At 38.7% G+C, this 22,686-nt stretch overlaps 1 protein-coding gene across 2 annotated transcripts; it reads left to right on the top strand.

Moving 5' to 3' along the window:
• The first annotated feature begins 1,961 nt into the window (after positions 1 to 1,961).
• On the top strand, positions 1,962 to 21,271 carry MOB1A (MOB kinase activator 1A). 2 transcript variants are annotated; one of them, XM_030310887.1, is made up of 6 exons: positions 1,962 to 2,161; positions 6,467 to 6,630; positions 11,770 to 11,863; positions 13,232 to 13,365; positions 17,820 to 17,983; positions 19,818 to 21,271. In XM_030310887.1, exons 1-6 carry the CDS (start codon positions 2,148 to 2,150, stop codon positions 19,893 to 19,895), a joined length of 648 nt encoding a protein of 215 aa, XP_030166747.1. In that variant the 5' UTR covers positions 1,962 to 2,147; the 3' UTR covers positions 19,896 to 21,271. The 2 variants fall into 2 exon arrangements, with proteins under 2 accessions (XP_030166747.1, XP_030166746.1); XM_030310886.1 differs by having other exon boundaries at positions 1,963 to 2,161; positions 6,464 to 6,630.
• Positions 21,272 to 22,686: the final 1,415 nt, after the last annotated feature.

Below are 22,686 nucleotides of genomic sequence, written 5' to 3'. Positions count from 1 at the left end.
AAAATTGCAAGAACAGGGGTGAGGATTCAAGTCAAGGAGGTCCAGGGCTTATTGGGGAAACAGCAAGGAATTGTTGGGGAACAGTGTTAATCTTGAACAATGAAGCTAGAAAACGAAATTAAGGACAAGTCCTAAAAAGTCTAGAATTCCTCCACCTTACATCTTATCAGTACAGGTAATACCGCACTGATTATCATTTATTCCTGTGTCAATCTCCCCAATGAAAGTAGGAATTCCAGTTTATGTCCCCATTCATTTCATGAGTGCCTAGTGTCTGTGTGCTAGGCACTGTGTTGAGCAATGGGGATGACCAATGACCTACCTATATCTCTGCCCCGAAAAGAATTCACAGTCTAGTAAGAAAGAAAATATAAGACAGGTCAGATAGAAATATGAACAATGTAGGTTTCTATCACTTGCTAACAAAAAAGTGTGGCTAAAGTAAACTATTACAACATCTCTGGCCATGGTCTCCTCTTTTCTTATAATCTCACCTTATAGAAGCCAGATCACAGGGAGTAATAAAGAGGTTTTTTTTGGTTTTATATATTTTTTTTGTTTGTTTTTTGAGGAATCACTGTGATCAAATGAGAAGTCTGGTAGAATAGTCCAGATAGAACTAAATGACAAGTAAGATAAGGACTAAAAAATGTTCATGGACTTTAAAAACTAAGACACCGGAGAGCTTGATGAGAAAAATTTCTGCAGTTTCAAGCAGTGTGCAGAATCCAGGTGGGTGGGTGTTGAGGAACAAAGGGATGGTGATGTCCTGGAGAAGGTGAGCTACACTGTTATTGAAATGGAACCCCTTTTGGGTTGTTGTATTGTCCTTTGAGGGGCTGAGATAACTTTAAAGGAAGGTGAAAATAAATTTGTTTCAAATGACCAATAAGCACATGAAAATGTTCTCAACAGTAGCTGGCAGGGAAATGCAAATCAAAATCTACAATGAGATATCACTTCACACCCACTACTATGATGGCTATAATAAAAAAGACAATAGTAAATGTCTAGGAAATAGTAAAGGATATGGAAATATTAGAACCCTTAGACAGGTGCCAGTGTGAATGTAAAATGGTGCTGCCAATTTGGAAAACAGTTTGGGAATTCCTCAAAAAGTTAAACATATATTTAGTTAGCATACTATCCAGCCCCTCCTGGATATAATACCCAAGAGAAATGCACACATTTATCCATACAAGAACCAGTACAGGAATGTTGGTAGTAGCACTACTTAGAATAGTCAAAAAGTAGAAACAACTCAAATGTCCATCAGCTGATGAATGGATAAACAAAATAGGTATACTCCTACAATGGAATATTATTCAGCCATAAAAAGGAGTTAAGTACTGATATATAGGAATTAAGTACTATAATGTGGATGAAACTTGAAAATATTATGCTAAGTGAGAGAAGCCAGTCACAAGACCACATTTGTATAATTCCATTTATGTGAAATGTCCAGGTGCAAGACCATATAAAAAAATGTAGACCAGTTGTTGCCAGGGGTTGCCAGAAGGAAGAAAGAGAAATGATGGGTTTCTTTTTGGGGAAAAATGTTCTAGAATTAGAGGTGATGGTTGTGCAACTCTAAATAGAGGAAAAATACCACTAGAGTGGTATTTTTAAAGGGCCAATTTCATATTATGTGAATTATATTTCCATTTAAAAATAAAACTAAATTTTTAAAAATTGCAGCGCTTTTAGAGACTCCTGCCATAAGGAGAAGATGGGACTGAACCCAACAGCAACAACGCAGACCAAGCACACGGTGAGCCACTCCTCCAGGTCGAGGAGAGCTACCTGACCACGCCTTCAGGAGAAGGCAGTCCCGGCTTGGAGGCTGCTGATTGGCTGAGCTTTAGGAGTGGGCGGGGCGCAAAGGGGCGCGCCCAGTCCCTCTCGCAGGGGCGGGGCGAGCCGAAGCCTTAGCTCGCGAGATTTTGCTGGTTCCGCATTTCGGGTCGGCAAGGTGGGGGTGGCGAGCGTAGCAGCTAGCACCGGCAAGACCCCCGGCTCGGAGCAGCGGCGCTCGGTGTTTCCGCTGGCGGAGAGCTGAGGGCTGTCCGCTTCCTCGTGGTTCCCGCGCGGGTTACGAGTCCAGACCGCGGCGGGGGCCAACGGCCCCTCCCCTCCGAGGATAGAAGATGAGCTTCCTCTTGTGAGTGTGGCCGAGCCGAGGGCCCCAGGGCTGAAGGCCGAGGGCAAGGGCGAGGAAGGGGGCAAGGAGGCACCTGAGGCTAGGGCCGGGCCCCGGAGTTGGGGTCGAAGTGACTGACGTTTGCTTTGCCACCCCTCCCCCCACTCCCGCGGGCCACGGGGGAGGCCCGGACGTGGGCCCAGGCAGATGGAGGTGAAGGTCGAGGCAAAGGAAGCGGAGCGAGAGGGTTGCGGAGTAGTGAGGCTCCGAGGCCGGCAGTGCCTCCAAACTTTTCCGCCCGAGCGCCCCTGAGGGCGGCGGGACGACCCAGGGGCGGAACCCCGAACCCTGTCTCTGGGCTTCCCATTCCTTTCAAGTCTGGAGCCGTCTAGTCTAATGATCCATTCTGACTTAGCTTTTTACTCCACCGTTTGTCAAGTTTTATTACCTTCAGTATTAAATTACCCCCGTGGAAAAACACTGCCCCCGGAAAACGGGTAGTGCTGCAGTTTGGGAAGCTTGAAGTTAAGCTGCGGCCTTGCATGCAGACATCTGTCCAGTGCGAATTCAGCCACATTGTGAATTTGTGTAGATTTTATTTATTCATTTTTAAGTAATCTCTACACCCGGTGTGGGGCTCAAACTTACAACTCCGAGATCAAGAGTGGCATGCTCTCCTGATTGAGCCAGCCAGGCTGGCCCTGTGACTTTGTGTAATTAACTTTTCCTGGGTAGAATCATATTTTAGAGATAAGGCCTGGGGCCCAAATGAGTCTTAAATGGAAACTTTTGTAAATTATCTGACGATTTTTGAAAAAATGTTTATTTTGAGAGAGAAAGAGAATCCCAAGCAGGCTCCGCACGGTCCCTGCAGAGCCCTGCTCAGCTCCACCTTACCAACTGTGAGATCATGACCTGAGCCAGAATGAGAGTCTGATGCTTAACCAAGTGAGCCACCCAGGCGCTCCTCTGATGATTCTTAAACATTTTTAGGTTTGGGAAGCATTGCTACAACACATTATTTTCAGGTGGCTCTCTCTACCTGGTACATTACTTGAATGTGTGTTGTGTGATTGAGTAAACATCCATCGTCCACATATTTGATATTTTCATTAAATTTATTATTAAATTGTATGGTATTCTGTAACCAGAGTTTATCCAGTTTCTTACTGTGAGAATGTTTTGCTTTGGGAAGCAAATTACACTCAGAGACTGAGTTGGTCTTTGCCAGCAATTTATTTAACCTAGGTTTGCTGTAGGAATTTCATAAGCCAAATGCATACAGGATAAGTTTCTTAATAAGCTAGTGAAATATTTCAAATCAGTGATAGATTATTTACACTATTGTTCCAGGCAAGGGGACATGAAAGACATAAAGTCCAAATTTAGTTGAGGTGTATCTTTATAGGAGTCAGTACTGAGGAGAGGAGTTGGGCTTACCCAACCCAGAGCTGAGGTCCAGCTGCCAGCACGAAAGTAAAAGTTCCTTGTTGCCAGGGAACCGTGGCGCTGGTGTTGACTGGCAGGTGGATTTTCCTTCTGGGGCTGGGCATTTGCGTGGCAGGGGCTAATTGTCCCAAGGTTTACAGAGAACTGTTCAGATCATCAGAGTGTCACCTTGCCCAGACCCAACACTCTTGAGGACTCTTCACAAATTCTTGGTATTTGTAGTCAAAATGTCTCCTTGCCGTAGTTACTTCTTAATAAGTTTTCATTGTTAAGCCCCAGCAGGGTCCCTGAGCAGCTGAACTACTGAGTTATGGGTGAGAACAGATGAGAGGATGATGTCTTGACACAATTTACTTTATTCTTATATGAAAACTTTTTTTTGTCTTTGTCATAAACAAGTGAATTAAAACAAACTTAAGTCATAAACAAATGGATTAAAACAAGTCATAAATGGATTTGAAATCTTATCAAACCAATACAGAGCAGAGAAATTTGGATTCTGTCTAGTATTTTGCTGTTATAAAATAGCACTATGGAGAATATCTGTTCAAATTATTTTTTCCTACCTGTCGATTATTTTTTAGGAGGATGGTCTACACAGTATGATTACCATGTCTAAAAGTTTGTATGACTTAGATTATAATTGTAAATTTCCATATTACTGGAACAGTCTCTCCCTTCTCCCCCAAAGTCTTTCTCTTATGAGTTCATGTTAAATTAGTGGTTTGATTGTGGATGCTCAGTTGCTTAGTTACTTTTTGGATCTAAATGTGAGGCCCTTTTTTCTTTTAAACTTTGTTTTGTTGACAGGCATTTGAGTTTCCACTTTTTGACTGTTATGAATAATGCAGCCATTATTCATCTGTAACTTTTATATACATCTGTAACTTTTGTGTACAGATTTTTGTATTGGATGTACAGGTTCATTTCTCATTCTGAGTAGAATGAGAAGATATATATTAACTGTTTAACCTTTTGAGGAACTGCCAAACTTTTTCAAAACACTGCACCATTTTGCATTCCCACCAGCACTGCATGAGAGTTTCTTTTTTTTTTTTTTTTTTTAATTTTTTTTTTTCAACGTTTATTTATTTTTGGGACAGAGAGAGACAGAGCATGAACGGGGGAGGGGCAGAGAGAGAGGGAGACACAGAATCGGAAACAGGCTCCAGGCTCTGAGCCATCAGCCCAGAGCCTGACGCGGGGCTCGAACTCACGGACCGCAAGATCGTGACCTGGCCGAAGTCGGACGCTTAACCGACTGCGCCACCCAGGCGCCCCTGCATGAGAGTTTCAATTTACCTACATCCTAAGTAGCACTTGTTAATTGTCTTTTTGATTATAGTCATCCTGAATGAATGTGAAATGTTCTCTCATGATTTTAATTTGCATTTTCCTAATGACTAATGATGGTCAGCATATTTTTGTATGCTATTGGCCATTTGTATATCTTCTTTGGAGTAATGTCTGTTTGAATCTTGTGATCATTTTTATTTATTTATTTATTTATTTATTTATTATTATTATTATTTTTAACGTTTGTTTATTTTTGAGAGAGACAGAGACAGAATGCGAGTGGGTTAGGGGCAGAGAGAGAGGGAGACACAGAAGCAGAAATAGGCTCCGGGCTCTGAGCTGTCAGAACAGAGCCCAACGCGGGGCTTGAACTCATGAGCTGTGAGATCATGACCTGAGCTGATGTCGACGCTCAACCGACTGAGCCACCCAGGCACCCCTCTTGTGATCATTTTTAAATTGGGTTGTTTTTTTGTTTTTAAGTTGGAAGAATTCTTTATCCTGGATACAGGTCCTTTATCACCTCTATGAATTGCAAATACTTTCTCCCGTTTTGTGGATTGTTTACACTGTTTTGATGGTACCATTGGAAGCATAAAGGTATTAATTTAGATGAAGATCATATTGAATCTTGAGATATCATTTCATGTTAGTTTTCTTTTTCTTAAGATTTTATTTTTAAGTAATCTCTACACCCAGTGTGGGCCTCAAACTCAACCCTGATATTAAGAGTCGCATGCTCTTCCTCTGGTGCCCCCTTTCTAACGTTCTCTATGCATTTACAGAATGGACTTCCACTGTACATTTTGTCTTTTAATATGTTAAACTATGTCTTGAGATCTTTCCATGTGAATACATGTAGCTCTATCTTGTTCTTAACTACTGTATAGTATTCCATGTTATGGATGTATTGTGATTTATTTATTCCTCTACTAATAAGCTTTAGGATTGTTTCCACATTTTTCACCGTTAAAACCAATCTTGGGAAGCACATCCTTATCCATATCTAGGAGAAATACCTAGAAGTAGAAGGGATGGGTTGAAAGTACTTCCCGTGTCTGTAGATCTTGTTATATTGCCTTCCCAAAATATTATACACTTTACCCTTTCACCAAGTGTATTAAAATACTAATTTCTCTTTTACCCTAGCTCACACTTAATGTAATTATTTTAACTTTTGGCACTCAGATTAGGATCATAACACCCTCCCCATCCTGGCACTTTTCAGGGAGTATTTTTTATTTTCAGAACAATTTATATGCCTAAAATTATGCCATGCTGCTTTCAGTCCTAAAAATCGATAATACTTTTACTTTCTTTTTTTTTTTTTTTTTAATTTTTTTTAACGTTTATTTATTTTTGAGACAGAGAGAGGCAGAGCATGAACGGGGGAGGGTCAGAGAGAGAGGGAGACACAGAATCGGAAGCAGGCTCCAGGCTCTGGGCCATCATCAGCCCAGAGCCCGACGCGGGGCTCGAACTCACGGACCGTGAGATCGTGACCTGAGCTGAAGTCGGACGCTTAACCGACTGAGCCACCCAGGCGCCCCTATAATACTTTTACTTTCAACCTAACAGCAGCAGCCGCTCTTCCAAAACGTTCAAACCAAAGAAGAATATCCCTGAGGGCTCTCATCAGTATGAACTCTTAAAACATGCAGAAGCAACTCTGGGAAGTGGGAATCTGAGACAAGCTGTTATGTTACCAGAGGGAGAGGACCTCAATGAATGGATTGCTGTTAACAGTAAGTTTTCAGTAGCATTCAGCTTTGCTGATTTATAAGAACATTTTGCCAACATTTTTTTGTTAATGAATTTCCTTTTACAGATATAACTGTTGTAGTATAATGCTGTACCTGTAAAGAAACTCAGAAGTACAAATACATTAGAAACTGTGTTCTTTTCAGAGTACTTGGTTGTAGCCAGTGTGGTTGAGTAGACAGACTGGAGGAGAAACGTTGAGTGCTTTAGGTTAATTTCTGAGGATAGAATGGATGAATTGCTGAGTAAGGTCAAATAAAAGATTGGAATGCAAAATTCTATAACTTTGCAGGGAACGCATCCTCACAGTTGCACCCCCACTCCCAGCAGCTCTCATCTGCCTGCGTATACACAAAAGTCCGTTGCAGTTCATATGGGCAGTCACTTGATTGTTGTGACTTAGAAGTGGTCAGAAGGAAATTAAGAAATTGGGAGAAAACAGGAGGGACCCATGAGCTGAAAATCACTCTGAGTTCAAGAAAGCTAGCATTACATGGAAAGTTATATGTACTGAAGTTAGAGATTTGAATATTTGAGCCCGTCGTTTCTTTTTTTTCTTTTTTCTTTTAATTTTAGAGAGTCTGTGCACACGAGTGGGGGAGAGGGGTGGTGGGGGAGAGAAAGAGAATCTTAAGCAGGCTTCACCTCAGTGCAGAGCCCAATGCGGAGCTTGATCCCAGGACTCTGGGATTGTGACCTGAGCCCAAATCAAGATTGATCTCAACCAACTGAGCCACCCAGGTGCCCCAAGCCTGTCATTTCTGAGATCAGTGCTGGGTGATAAGGTTTAAATCTGTTAGGAAATTTAGATGTTACAGGAATTTTTAAACTTCTTAATGGAAAATTTCAAACATACAGAAGTAGAGAAACTAGTATGGTGAATTCCCAGGCATCCATTATCCACTTTCAACAACTGTCAATTCATGGCCAGTTCATGCTTCTGTATCTCACCCTGATTGTTTTTTTTCTTTCTATATTTTCATTTCTCCCTCTCCACCTCCCTCCCCTCCCCACCTCTCCCCACTCCTCTTTGTTCCTCATTTGCAGGCCGACCCACCTCTCCCTGATTGATTTGAAGTGAATCCCAAATATATTTCATTTATAAATATTCCCTATCTCTAAAAGACAAGAACACCCCCTTTTAAAGATAATGACTACTGTCATTCCTTTGTTAGCAAATATCCAGTCAGTGTTCACATTTTCCCTGATTGTCTTATAAATGTTTCTCTTTTTTTTTAATTTTAATTTTTAAAAGTGTTCTATTATTTATTTTTGAGAGAGAGAGAGAGACAGAGCATGAGTGAGGGAGGGACAGAGAGTGAGTGAGACACAGAATCTGAAGCAGGCTCTAGGCTGTCAGCACAGAGCCCGATGTGGGGTTTGAACTCACAAACTGTGAGATCCATGATCTGAGCAGAAGTCAGACACTCAACCAACTGAGCCACCCAGGTGCCCCTAAATGTTTCTTTTTAAAAAAAAATTATGGTTGTTTTAAATCAGGACTAATAAGGCCTGTGTGTAATGTTTCTTGAATCTCTTAATCCACAGGTTTCCCCTCATTGCAGTCTATTTTTCTTGCTATTTTGTTATTGTTGAAGAAACCAGTTCATTTGTTTACCACAGTATGAATTCTGTTGATTATACCCTCAGGGCATCTATTATGTTCTCTTCTTCCTTTTATTTCCTGTAAATGTTAGATCTACAGCAACACTGTCCAGTATAATTTCCTGCAATGATGCATATGTTCTATGTCTGTACTGTGGCCATTTAGCTCTAGAAATGTGGCTAGAGTGACTGGAACTAAATTTTAAATTTACTTTTAATGTAAGTAGCCGTATGTGGCTAGCGGCACCCATGTTTGCACAGATTTGGAGCTTTGTTCAAATTCAAGTTTGATTTTGTTTGTTTGTAAGACTACTTCAGTGGTGGCATATACTCCCAACCGTGTGTATACTTCCATGATGTCTAGCTATCTTTTTATGTGGAGTTAATTCAGCTAATGCTAATCACTCCTTTGACCAGCACTGTCTGATAGAAATATAATGTGCACTACAAATGTAATTTAAAACTCTAGTAGCCATATTGAGAAAAATTTTTGTTTTCTTCAGCACATTAAAAAGCCATTATTCATATTACTAAGAGAAAAAAACAAGTTACAGAACTATGTGATATATTTTGTGTAACACAGGACAAAGGTACTTAGGCAGGAGACAAAAAAAAAAAATAATGTAGTGGTTATCTGTAAGAGGAAGTTGGAGTGACTGGGATTAAGATTTATCATTTATAGGGGTGCCTGGGTGGCTCAGTTGGTTAAGTGTCTGACTTTGGCTCAGGTCATGATTTCACAGTTTGTGAGTTTGAGCCCTGTGTCAGGCTCTGTGCTGACATCTCAGAGCCTGGCGACTGCTTTGGATTCTGTTGTCCCCTTCTCTCTGCCCCTCCCCACTCATGCTCTGTTTCTCTCTCTCTCTCTTTCTCTCTCTCTCTCAAAAATAAAACATTAAAAAAAAATCACTATATATTTTCATATATCTTTTTATTTGTGAACCATGTGAAGCATAATATATTCAAAAAAGACCCTCCCCTGTTCTTTTATTTTTAATCTTTTTAATGTTTATTTTTAATTAAAAAAAATTTTTTTAATGTTTATTTTTGAGGGAGGCACCTAGGGTGGCTCAGTCGGTTAAGCGTCCGACTTCAGCTCAGATCATGATCTCATGGTTCGTGAGTTCGAGCCCCGCGTCAGGCTCTGTGCTGACAGCTCGGAGCCTGGAGCCTGCTTCCTATTCTGTCTCCCTCTCTCTCTGCTCCTCCCCTGTTCACACGCTGTCTCTCAAAAATAAATAAAGATTAAAAAAATTTAAATGTTTATTTTTGAGAGAGAGCATGTGAACAGGGGATGGGCAGAAAGAGAGGGAGATACAGAATCCAAAGGAGGCTCCAGACTCTGAGCTGTCAGCACAGAGCCCGACGTGGGGCTCGAACTCAGGAGCTGTGAGATCATGACCTGAGCCAAAGGCGGGCATTTAACCACTCAACCTACTACTGAGCCACCCAGACACCCCTCTCCCCTGTTCTTTTAAACCTTAACTCAAATTATCATCTGTTATTTTGAAGGCATCTGTTGGCCTTCTTCAGCCTTCAGTTTTTGAGACTTTTTCTTTAGGTTAGCTGTTCTCAAAACTTTCAGTCTCAAGATCCCTTTATTCTCTAAAAAATTATCAAGAACCCCAAAGAGCATTTAATTATGTAGGTTATATCTAGTGACACTTACTGTGTTAGAAATTAAAATTGAGACATTTTAAATACTTTTTAATTTTTTTATTAAAAAATTTTTTAACATTTATAATAATAAATAATAAATTATATATTATATAATTAATAATAAATTGAGAGACAGAGAGACAGAGCATGAGCATAGGAGGGGCAGAGAGAGGAGGAGACACAGAATCCAAAGCAGTCTTCAGGCTCCGAGCTGTCAGCACAGAGCCTGACGCGGGGCTTGAACTCAGAAACCACGAGATCATGACCCGAGCTGAAGTCGGACACTTAACCGACTGAGCCACCCAGGCGCCCCATAAATACTTTTTAATTTTTTAAAAATAACTCACTGCATGTTGACCTAAATATATTTTTATGAAAAATGGTTGTTTTCCAAATTGAGTTTTAGTGATGAGTATGGCATTGTTTTACATGTTTGGAAATCTCTTTTCATGTTTGGCTTAATAGGAGACAACCGAGTTGTCCTGTCCACTTCTGCATTCATTCTGTTGTGATGCCTCACATCAGGAGCCTCTGGACAACTCCACTGTGCCTTCTGAGAGGATGAGTGTGAAAGCCATTGAAATGCTCTGACCTCACAGATGCCCTTTGAAACTAGGAGGGATCCCCGGACCACATTTTGAGAACAGCTGCTTTAGACCAATAAGCCAGCACACCATCTGGGCATACTGTTTGTTTTGAATGAATATTTAATGCCTATTACTTTCTTAGAAACATGACTCATTAAGAGGAAGGTTTATAAGTGAGGGAGTTTTATATAAAAATCCTTTTGACAAGGTGGAACTTTTTTATCTACTTGATTTTTAAGAAACTTGGAAAAGCCCGAGTTGGTTTCTAGGTACTCATTTAGACAGGGAACTGAAACATTTTTTCAAACTTTCCAAAGCTTATGTGGGTGTCTTTGCAGAGGAATATTTTACTCAGATAAGTTCATTACTTATCCCCTTCCTCCTCCATTGTCTTCCATACCTAGCTGAAGCTCCTGTAGGAAGTGTTCTCTGACTACCTCAGCCCTTCAAGATGTTGTCTTTTCTCTGAACCCTTAACATGTTGTACTCTTTGTTTCAATTTTGTCCCTTCTCTTAGCTGGAGTCTCAGAGGCAAGGGGTATTATCCCATGTCCTTTTTATGTCCTCAGCATGATTTAGGCTTCAGTTGTTTTTTGGTTTGTTTTGTTTTTTTAAATATTTACTTATTTTTGGGAGAGTGCAAGCGGGGGAGGGGTAGAGAAAGGGAGACAGAGGATCGGAAGCAAGCTTTATGCTGACAGGCTGACAGCAGCAAGCCCAGTTTGAGGCTCAAACTCACAAACCGTGAGCTCATGATCTGAGCCGAAGCCGACTGAGCCACCCAGGTGTCCCTAGGCTTCAGGTTTTTTATAAGATTTTTCAAATGCTTATTAATATAGCTGCTACACCTTCTCCTTCACAGTATATTCCACAACACTTTCTCCTAACACAAATGGTATTGTCTGGTCCAGATTGATAGCAAGCAATAGATTTTTTTTATTCCTTTGGATATAATCAAATTATATATTCTAATGATCCAATAGTCACCATTAAGTTAGAATTGCCGCTAATGTTTTATTTTCCTGCTCTTCTATGCTGGGTAAAAGCTTAGTATATTAAAGTGAATATATATTAAAAGTTAATTTTAAAGTTAAGTATACAACTTGAGAAGAAGCAACTTAGAAGAAATTTGCAGTGCCTCTGGATTGTTGAATCTCCTGGGGATTTATTCAAGAACTTGAAGGCATTGTCCATTTTTCTTCAACTGAGAGGTCTGATATTTTACTGTGTTGGCACAAACATTTTAACACAATTTTCCTTTTATCTTTCCAGCTGTGGATTTCTTCAACCAGATCAACATGTTATATGGGACTATTACAGAATTCTGCACTGAAGCAAGCTGTCCAGTCATGTCTGCAGGTCCAAGGTACATATACTGCCTATTATATAGGTACTTGAAGTACTAAATAAAACTAACTGCTAATTGATGCAAATCAAATTATAAAGCTTTTTTGTTTTTCTTATCTGTTTGCTTGTGTAAAAGTAGTTCAGTTTTATGAGTTCTCGAATACTTCCCTATAAGCTTTTTGTTATTAAATATTGTGGTATGTGGTATTTAGTATTTAATTGCATTATAGTAAGTAATGTTCAATTTTTTCTTGTGTGTAATTTATGTTAATTACTTGCAAATTGTGCTGCTTTAATCTGGCTCAAAGATGCTAGGTTTTAAAAGTCTGACTATAGAGGCACGTGGGTGGCTCAGTTGGTTAAGCGTCCGACTCTTGATCTCGGCTCAGGGTTTGTGAGATCAAGCCCTGCCTTGGGCTGCGTACTGTCAGCTTGGAGTCTGCTTGGGATTCTCTCGCTCCTTCTCTGCCTCTCCCTAGCTTGTGAGTGGGTGTGTGCGTGTGCGCACTGGCTCGCTCGCTCTCTCTCAAAATAAATAAATAAACTTTAAAAATAAAAAATAGAAAATTTGACTATAATAAATTTCAAGAAATATTAAGAAACATGGAACTCTTTATCACCCATAATGTTAAGTCAAAGTGTGGTGGGATTAATGTTTTAGTGTGTTTCTTTCCAGTCTTTTTGCCAATAATTGGCCATTTTATGTGAGGATAGATGGTATTGAGTGAGATATTTACCCCTTGGGAAAAAACTGTCCTTCCTGAATTTGCTACAGGTATAAAGGAAAAAAAGTCTCCAATGAGTTTATAGTCCTATTTTTAATTACAGTATTTTGGAGGAATGTTTTTATTTTGTGTTAAGTTTTATTAATTAAACTTCTCTATGGCTTAAATGCTTCACACAGTGAAGTTTTGCAGAAGTCTTAATCATTCTAGCTCAGCAAAGGGAGAGAGGATAAGATGCATGCCTCAGGATGTTTCTTTACTTACCCTCTCCAAGAAACAGTCTTACTGTCTTGACTCTGATGTTGATACTTTCATGGCCAACTGTTGTAGAATGGGGTGGATGCATCAGTCTCTTACCCAGTCCTCAGCACCCCCTGCCTGGAATGTGTAGTTCCTTTATCTTTCCTAGGGCTGTGTTAAAAAAAAAAATCCATTCTGGCACTGTCAGCTGCCACATTATCCTCCTTTTCTCTTTCAATTATAGCTCATATTTCAGGATAATTCTGTAGGGAACTTTGAGTAATCTTCAGTAGAACTTGAGAGGTAATTTAATAAAGTTGTATGTAACGTCTACTGAGAAATTGTGGGCCTACTTTGATTACAAGTTGTAGATTTGTTAATGTTTTTGAAAACTCATATCAATAAAATCTTTTTCTCCCCAGATATGAATATCATTGGGCAGATGGTACCAATATTAAAAAGCCAATCAAATGTTCTGCTCCAAAATACATTGACTATTTGATGACTTGGGTTCAGGATCAGCTTGATGATGAAACTCTTTTTCCTTCCAAGATTGGTAAGTTATAATGTTGAACTGTTTTTCTTTTTAACTGATAAATGTGTTGTGTTCTTTTTAATACTCTGTTACTTTAAAAAAAAAAAAAAAAGTAATAAAGACTGCTAAATTCCTCTCCAAAAAGATTGTACATGCAAAATCCCTTCTGTTGTGTTTGTGTCTGCCTGTGTTTTTTCACTATTACTTGTTGGCTACTCAGTTTTTATTCTTTTCAATTTGGGTAAATTTGTCTTAATGTACTTAATGTATTTAAAAAAATACTGATTTGGATTATTGATCATTATTTTCTGTTTCTATCCTTTGTCCATTTCTTTGTGTGGTAAGGATATTAGCTCATTGTATGTGTTATATGTATTTTTCCCCAGGTTGCCTTTTTCTTACTTTGTTCATGAGGTATTCTTGCTGTATGTAACTTTCTTATTTTGTCCTGCTGATCTTTTCCTTTATGATGTATGGATTTTAGTACAATGATTAGAAAGGGTTTCCCTATTTCAAGATTATAAAAATATTTGTCCACTTTTTCATTTAGTACTTTTGTGGTTTTGTTTTTATGTTTAAATCTTTGTTCTTGCCAGAAATTTTTTTCTCAAGGTTCCCTCCATTTTTTTCCAGTTATAAATGCTAATCAGTTTGTCCAACACCATTTATCAAATACATGTGTCGTTTCTCCCCAGATTATTTATGTGTACACCAGATTGCCATATAATTTGGAGTCTTTCATTCTCTTTATCTGTTCCTACAGGGATTCCACACTGTTTTAATAACCATGGCCATAGATCTTTGAGCATCTTGTAGGGCTAGTCTCTCTTCCTTCCTCTTCTTTTTCAGAATATTCACCGCTATTCTGGGATATTTGTTCTTCCAAAGAACTTAGAATCATTTTTGCAAGGTAAAATAAAAATATTCATGAGATTTTGATTATTATTTCATTCAAGTTGTAGATTAATATAGGCAGTCTTATTCTCTTGACAATACTGAATCTTTCTACCCAAGAACAAGATATATTTCTTCATTTCTTCATGTCTTTTATTTCTTCCTCTTATGCAGTTCTATAGTTTACTTTGTTAATTTTTCAAGTTTCTTAAGTTTATCCCTAGACATTTTGTGTTTTTTTAATTGATACCTGCCTTCCACATGGTTATTGTTTAGTATATAGGAAAGCTATTGATTTTCATATAAATTTTTATATAAGTTGACCATCAGATTCTGATTATTTTAGTTGTTTCGGTTGGTTTTCTTGAGTTTTTGAAGTATGCAATCACATTAAGATAATATTAATTTTGCCTCTTCCTTTCTGATATGGGTGTTTCTTGTATAAGTCTTATCTAATTGCCCCAGAGTAGTGCTGAGTAATGGTGATGATGGCAGACATCCTTTTGTTTCCTTACTTTGATGCAAGTGCTTCTAGTACTTCAGCATTAAGCAGGAATCGTGCTTTTGGTTAGAGGTGTGTGAATTTTTAAAACTCAGGTATGGTTGTTGAGTTTTGTGATATTTTCCCAGTGTCTGTTGTTGGTCACCATAAGGTTTTCTCCAGTATATGTAGATTTTTAATGTTTTACTGGAATCGTATTTTTTATTTGCTAATATTTTGATTAAGATTTTGGCTTCACTATTCATGAGATCACTCCTTGTCATTTTCAGTTTAAGAGTGTCTTATGAGCAACAGGTTGGATTCTGTCTTATCTGTTCTGGCTGCTAATAATAAAAATGCCAGAGATCAGATAGCTTATGAATAACAAAAAGTTACTTTTCAGTTCTAAAGGCTGGAAGTCTAAGATCAGGGTGCCAGCATAGTTGGGTCCTTGCGAAGGCCCACTTTTGGGTCTCAGGCTGCTGACTTCTTACCTAGTCTTCATATAGTGGAAGGTGTCAGCAAAAGTTCTCTGGGGCCTCTTTGATAAGGGCACGATCCCACTCCTGAGGGCTATGCGCTTGTGACCTAATCACTTCCCAGAGTCCTGCTTCCTAATAACATCATCTGGGCATTAGGATTTCAACATAGGAGTTTTGAGGAGATACACACATTCAGACCCTGGCAGATTCCTTACTGCAATCTAATCAGTGGCTCTTTCAGGGGAAAGCATGTATCACATTACACCTGGTCTGTTTGCCGTTGGTCAACTTTTCCATTTTATTATTAAACCTTTTATTTTCTCTCTCGCCGATTCTTTTTTTTGTTTTGTTTTTTAATTTTATTTTTTATTTTCAAAAATTTACATCCAAATTAGTTAGCATATAGTGCAACAATGATTTCAGGAGTAGATTCCTTAGTGCCCCTCCCCATTTAGCCCATCCCCTCTCCCACAACCCCTCCAGTAACCCTCAGTTTGTTCTCCATATTTATGAGTCTCTTCTGTTTTGTCCCCTCCCTGTTTTTATATTATTTGTGCTTCCCTTTCCTTACGTTCATCTGTTCTGTGTCTCATACGAGTGAGTCCTTGTATGAGTGAAGTCATATAATGTTTGTCTTTCTCTGACTAATTTCGCATAGCGTAATACCCTCTGGTTCCATCCACGTAGTTGCAAATGGCAAGATTTCATTCTTTTTGATTGCCAGGTAATACTCCATTGTATATATATACCACATCTTTATCCATTCATCCATCGATGGACACTTGGGCTCTTTCCATACTTTGGCTATTGTTGATAGTGCTGCTATAAACATGGGGGTGCATGTGTCCCTTCGAAACAGCACACCTGTATCCCTTGGATAAATGCCTAGTAGTGCAATTGCTGGGTCGTAGGGTAGTTCTATTTTTAGTTTTTTGAGGAACCTCCATACTGTTTTCCAGAGTGGCTGCACCAGTTTGCATTCCCATCTCACTGATTCTTTATTGTATATTGACTGTGCTTGAATGTTTCTGTTAAATTCAGTTTGGAAAGGGCTTGGTTTGAAACAAATTACTTACAGTTCTTTATTCATTAAAGAATATCTTCCCATTTATGGAAGATAAAGAATAGTTACAACTTTATTCTCTTTTTTCAGCTTTCCATTCTTCAGTAATTCGGCCTAATGTTCTGGAATCTTTTCCCCCCTCGGTTAGGCTGTTATCCACATTTTCTGCCGATTATTTATTCTTATTGGATAGAATTGTTTATTACTCATTTTGAACTAATACATCCAATTGTTAACTGTTCCTTTTATTAGCAAGATGCATATTTGTAAATTCTCAGAAAGGAGTTTGACTTAAAAATTCATCTCTTCAATACGGGAGTACAAGACCCAGTCCAGAAAAACATGCCTACAAGCTCCAGGATTATGTTTGAAAGTGCAAGTTGTTAGTGGCACCTGGCTGGCTCCATCAGTAGAGTGTGTGACTCTTGATTTCAGGGTTGTGAGTTCAAGCCCCATGTTGGGTGCAGAGCTTACCTTGAAAAAAAATTAATAAAATTTAAAACGAAATGAAAATGCAAGTTGTTAGCCAAGACTGATGTGGGAGAAATGAAAAAAATTAGCTTGAAAGAGTAAAAGACATTAAATTTCAGGCTATTAAATGGACTGGTTGAGAAAATGCATGAAAGGAGAAAGTGTTTTAACCTTTGTTTTCTGAAAGATCGAAGAAAGGAAAATGTTTCTTGAGCGGTGCTGTGGAATAGCTTATTAAGGCTGTCTAATCTAGGTTATTTTGGAAGCTGATGACTTACATGTTTATATACTGTTCTCCGTGCCACTGTATTGTCCTTCTGTCCCTGTTTTCTAAGACTTTGATCTTTTCAGCTAGAATTCTCAGGAATTGAGACACATCCCCACCTACACTGCTTGGAGGGAGATTACCAAACCATCTCTCAGTTCATTTCTAAGGAAGTGTTCATTTTCTTTGCAAAATGGTGAGGTGCCCTTCCTCTCCTTTTCAGGAAGTGTATCTCTGTCTTGTACTATAGGAAAATGAAAATAGCACTTTGAAAAGATAAGATAAACAGTTGGGGACTCCTAATTTAAGGAAGAAAAACTAGTCTTTCAGAGTAATTCAGAAGATAAAATATTTGTAGACCATAGATTATAATGCCTTTTTCTCTTGGAATTTTCATTCCTAATTGAGTGCATGTGTGAGTGTAAAAATTTTTTAGAGTTACAAATTACAAAAATAGAAGTTTTTATTTATAGTCAAAATACTTATTCTTGTTGCATTGAATCTTGGGAAGAAACTCTAGTGTTAAATAACTAAAATTATGTTTATTTTAACTTTGATTCAACGGCACATCATAGGTTGATGTCTGTGCCTATTAGTCTAAGGCAGTCAGAACAAGCATGCTATGTGAGGATACCTCATATATTTGTTTGAGATTTTTTTTTCCCTTTGCCCTTTAAAAAAATATCTGGAAAATAGGCTTGTATTTGTGAATGTGTGTGTTTGTGTGTTGGAGTTGCATATGGCAGTTTCTAAACTTTCTACTGTTAGCTAAAAGACCAATTGATATGTGTATAAATGTACGTATATATTTGCTTACAGGTGTCCCGTTTCCCAAAAACTTTATGTCTGTGGCGAAGACCATTCTAAAGCGTCTGTTCCGGGTTTATGCCCATATTTATCACCAGCACTTTGATTCTGTGATGCAGCTGCAAGAGGAGGCCCACCTCAACACCTCCTTTAAGCACTTTATCTTCTTTGTTCAGGTAAGTTGAACTGTGTTGACTTCTTTGTCCTTTGTCTTGAACTCATTTGATTGGTAATTTTAATAAAGAGCAATTTACTGAGTTGTCTAATTTATAGACGTAGAGTGAAAGTATAAGCAGAATTCTCTCTTTTCTCCTTTCTGTGTTGTTTACTTCATTGGTGTGCAGAGCGACATAGAAAGCTTCCCCCCCATTTTGGGCCTTCTGCCTCTGGCTGCCCCCACCGGGTCTCTGGTTAGGATGTGACAAAGAGCACCGGAAACCCAGGATAGCTTTCCGTACCCCCCTGTTCCATCGCCACTGCCGAGTGAAGGGATACTATGAGAAAACGTCGGCAGTTGGGTTGTTTCATGAGATGGCTATATCCGAAAGAGAGACTGTTAGTCTCTGTCTTGGTTTAACCTTCCAGAAGTACCATTTCAGGCCAAATCTTATGAAGTCATCAGCTAGAAACTTCAAGGACCATCCCCTTCAGAGATGTGGCCTATTATTTATGGGCCCTTAATTGGAAGTGGAATTTTTAAAAATCAAAAGAGGGGCACCTGGGTGGCTCAGTTGTGTAACCTTCTGACTCTTGATCTAGGCTCAGGTCATGATGTCACAGCCCATGGGGTGGAGCCCCATATCAGGCGCTGTCAGTGGGATTTTCTCTCCCTCCTTCTCTGCCCCTCTCCCACTCGCTCTCAAAATATATAAAAAAAGAACATTTAAAAAATAAAAACAATTCATTATTTGAAAAAGATATTAAAGCAGCTTTAGAGATAGATAATTCTATATGCAAAATGTAACTACATCTGTCTAGACACTGTTTTTTGGTAGAAAAGTCAGTAGTTTTATAGTAGATCCTGTGTATTTCAGTTATATGTGCCACACAAAGGAGAATGTACTGTGCTTTTCTCTGTCTTCCTTCTGAGATTGTTGCACAGCATAGTTATAGGTATAGTGTAGGTGCTGATACAGATGTATAGGTACAGATAGAGGGTGGGGGTGTAATATAGCTATAGAATAGACAGACACCAGATAGATGTAGGTATAGATCTATGAAAGCAACAGATCCACTGCCCCTATCAAAAGCTCATGGCCACTATCAAAAGCTCATTGTATAGTTTTAAGATCATTTCCATGTAAATGCAAAAATATATATAGTTTTGATTTTAATGTTTTACTCAGTGAAGATCATGCTGATATATACAGTTGTTTTTTTAGTCAGTCCCTCTATATTTCAAAAAAATGAATAAAAATGATCCCATTTTATTTTATTTTATTTTTAAAAAATTTTTTTTTTCAACGTTTTTATTTTATTTTTGGGATAGAGAGAGACAGAGCATGAACGGGGGAGGGGCAGAGAGAGAGGGAGACACAGAATCGGAAACAGGCTCCAGGCTCTGAGCCATCAGCCCAGAGCCCGATGCGGGGCTCGAACTCCCGGACCGCGAGATCGTGACCTGGCTGAAGTTGGACGCTTAACCGACTGCGCCACCCAGGCGCCCCAAAATGATCCCATTTTAAAATGTTTACAGGGGTGCCTGGGTAGCTCAGTCGGTTGGCTCAGGTCACGATCTCAGGTTCATTGGGATGGAGCCCCGCATCAGGTTCCGCACTGAGTATGGAACCCTGGTTGGGATTCTCTCTTTTTCCCTCTGCCCCTCTTCCCTGCTCAGGTGTGAGTACATTCTCTCTCTCTCTCTCAAAAAAAAAAAAAAAAAAGTTTACAGAGATGATTTCATCATTTTTTGGATTTCAGAAAACTAGGGTTAGGAATCCCTTCTCTGATATTTGCAGAGTTTTAATATTAGATCTGTTTTTAAATTTTACTTTTCTTCTCTTTTTTTAGGAGTTTAATCTGATTGATAGGCGTGAGTTGGCACCTCTTCAGGAATTAATTGAGAAGCTTGGATCGAAAGACAGATAAATGTTTCTTCTAGAACACAGTTACCCTCTTGCTTCATCTGCTAGAACTCTCTCATTGCTCTCTGTTATAGACTAGTGATACAGACTTTTAAAGAACAGGATTAAAAAGACACCTGTTGTTTGTGTCTACTGATAAAATTGTCCCAAAGGTAGGTTGGCCTAATCCTTCAGTGAGAAATTCAAGACACAGCTGAATCTGAGGCACTGTGTGACCACTCCTGTTATTGTCAGAGTCATACTTGGTTGTAATATGTGATGACTAACATAAAGTCTATTAGTTTACTTATGCTTTTACTGAAGAAAATGTGCTTCGGGTAGCAGCATAATGACTATTGAGAATTCCCACCAATAATTTATTAACAGGTTTCCAGAGCAAATTACCTAATAATGCATTCAGATCTGTTTTATTCTGCTTTTATTTACACATAGAAGAGATATTTTTAAGTTTCCTTAAGATTTAGAACATTTGTGTGTTACTTTGGATAACCTTTTAGTTTGAAGTTTGTATGCTAGTGTTTTTATAGATAAGAATATATATATATATATATATATATATATGTTTATTTTTTCAAAATTCATGATTGCATTTTAAATCCTCATATGACCTGTGTGGTTGGTATGGGAGTAACCAGAGTTATTTCTAAAATGACTTTATTTTTTAATCTTTATTTGGGATTTTATTCACATAAACCTATCTAAATTTTTAGGAGTGTGTATATCACAAATAATTTTCTTAAGGCATGTAAGGGTAGTCTTTTACATTTTTATTTTGAAATGCTTCATTCAGATTAATTTGAATAGGTAGCTTTTGGCTGAGAAAAAGACTGCAAAAAATTATAACAAATTTAGGTCTCAGAACCACTATTTTCATTCATGTTGTTTTTCAGAGGCCTTGAAATTCTGGATAGGAGAATGGAAGAAAGTACTCAGAGTACTTGATTATTTTCTTTTGAGTGTCCTTTAAAAAAAAAAAAAAAGAATTACTTCTATATGTTTTTGTTGTGACTTGAGACTTAATTAAGAGTAGTGTAGAAATACTTAATCTTTATCCCAATAAGGATAAAACTTAAGGAAGACCATAATAAAAAACCTTGAAGGTGTACACATCTTATTTTATAACACAGCTTAGTTTGGTGTGCTGTGTGTGTGTTTGTGTGTGTGTGTGTGTGTGTGTGTGTGTGTGTGTGTGTGTTGAAGGGAAACAAAATGGGAGGAATAAGTAAAAAATCTTACTTCATTCTGTTCGTAGTCCAAGGATGGATTGAGTCCCCATAGGTTTAATCCTGTTTTAATTGTTTTTGTATCAAAACTTGAAATTCTTCTATTGGGATAAAAAGAATCTTCCCCTTTAGTGAAATAAAAGCCGTTAGGTTTCTAGGGTGTAGTAAACTCCAGCTGCCTGTTGAGAATGTACCGGGCACGGGTATACTAAAGACTGCCAGACTGGCGCTGCTTTAAGTTTGTCTGCATTCTGGGTTTCAGAGCCGTGATTTTTGCAGAGTACTCACCAACTCCCTTGATGGTTTTGATAAAACGTTAGATTTGTTAGGGTTTTTTTTTTTTTGCTGTTGTTATTTATTTTTATTGTCCTACTAAAGTATGAAGAATTGCTTAGCTACTCCATTTTTATAGTAATTCAACTTCATATCCAGATATCCAGAATTTTAATTTTTGTTTTTTAATGTTTATTCATTATTGAAAGATAGAGACAGAGCATGAGCAGGGGTGGGGGAGACACAGAATCCAAAGCAGGCTCCAGGCTCCAAGCTGTCAGCACAGAGCCCGACGAGGGGCTCGAACTCACAAACTGTGAGATCATGACCTGAGCCAAAGTCAGACGCCCAACAGACTGAGCCACCCAGGTGCCCCCACATATCCAGAATTTTAAAGGAAACAAAACATCTTATCTATTTTAGGCTGAAACCATATATCGTTTCAGGAGTTTAAAAGTGGGATAATTAGTCCCTTATGAAAAAAAGAGAAAAGCCGTCTGAAACATTCCACAATCCATGTTTAAAGCTTATCCAAAGGTCCCTGTCAGAAGTTCAGTGTGTTTATGTTGATCATTTATGAACAAGAAAGCAGGTTTCTAGATGCTGCCTAGAACGTTACTGCCTCTCAACTTTGGCTTTGATTAAGTCTTCAAGGAATGAAATTATATTTCTCAGCTGGGGTTGTACTTTGCATCATTTCTAATATTTCATGATTCTTAAAAGAGTGCTCACTTTTCTCCATTTATTTTCAGTGCTAGGAATCCCCCCCTCTCGTCATGACTCACTCCCAAAACAAACCAAAGATGGTCACATGCTAGACATAAATAAAAAATTTGTTGGTAATTTAAGACTCAGAACGTCCTTTTTAAAAAAAAAACAACAAAAACCATTATCAGGTTCCCAGGCTAATCAGGCTTAACCAACAATGCACCTGACCATTAAGTTAACGCTGTTTTGTTTACATCTAAAGTCAGGGAATGGAGGGCAAGAGGACCCGAGAATGGGGAGAGGATGATGCCCTCCTGATTGGCCTAGAGGGCCAGCCTTTGAGAAGAGTTGGAAGAGATCAGTCTGTCTCGGACCCTTCTCTCTTGTGATTTATCTCCCTGTGCCCAGTGACTGCCTGTTCCACAGCGTACCCCCTGCCCCCCCAAATCAGAGGTCACCTCCTGTCAGTGTCTTCTGCTCCTCATCCCTGGGTACAGTCATGGGGTGGAGAGTGCTTGCTAAATTATGCAGGTAGTCCTATGGCGCTTTAGTTTCTGGGCCTTTAAAAAAACTTTTGGACAATGATATGAT

Source organism: Lynx canadensis, chromosome A3, assembly GCF_007474595.2.
Source record: "Lynx canadensis isolate LIC74 chromosome A3, mLynCan4.pri.v2, whole genome shotgun sequence".
NCBI classification, from domain to species: Eukaryota; Metazoa; Chordata; class Mammalia; order Carnivora; family Felidae; genus Lynx; species Lynx canadensis.
Note: the sequence above shows the minus strand (reverse complement) of the source record. Positions and strands in the feature narration are given on the sequence as shown.

Coding starts and splice junctions, on each gene's coding strand:
- MOB1A (XM_030310886.1), top strand. Junction 11,864..13,231: donor GTCATGTCTGCAGGTCCAAG/GTACATATACTG, acceptor TTTTCTCCCCAG/ATATGAATATCATTGGGCAG. Junction 13,366..17,819: donor TCTTTTTCCTTCCAAGATTG/GTAAGTTATAAT, acceptor ATTTGCTTACAG/GTGTCCCGTTTCCCAAAAAC.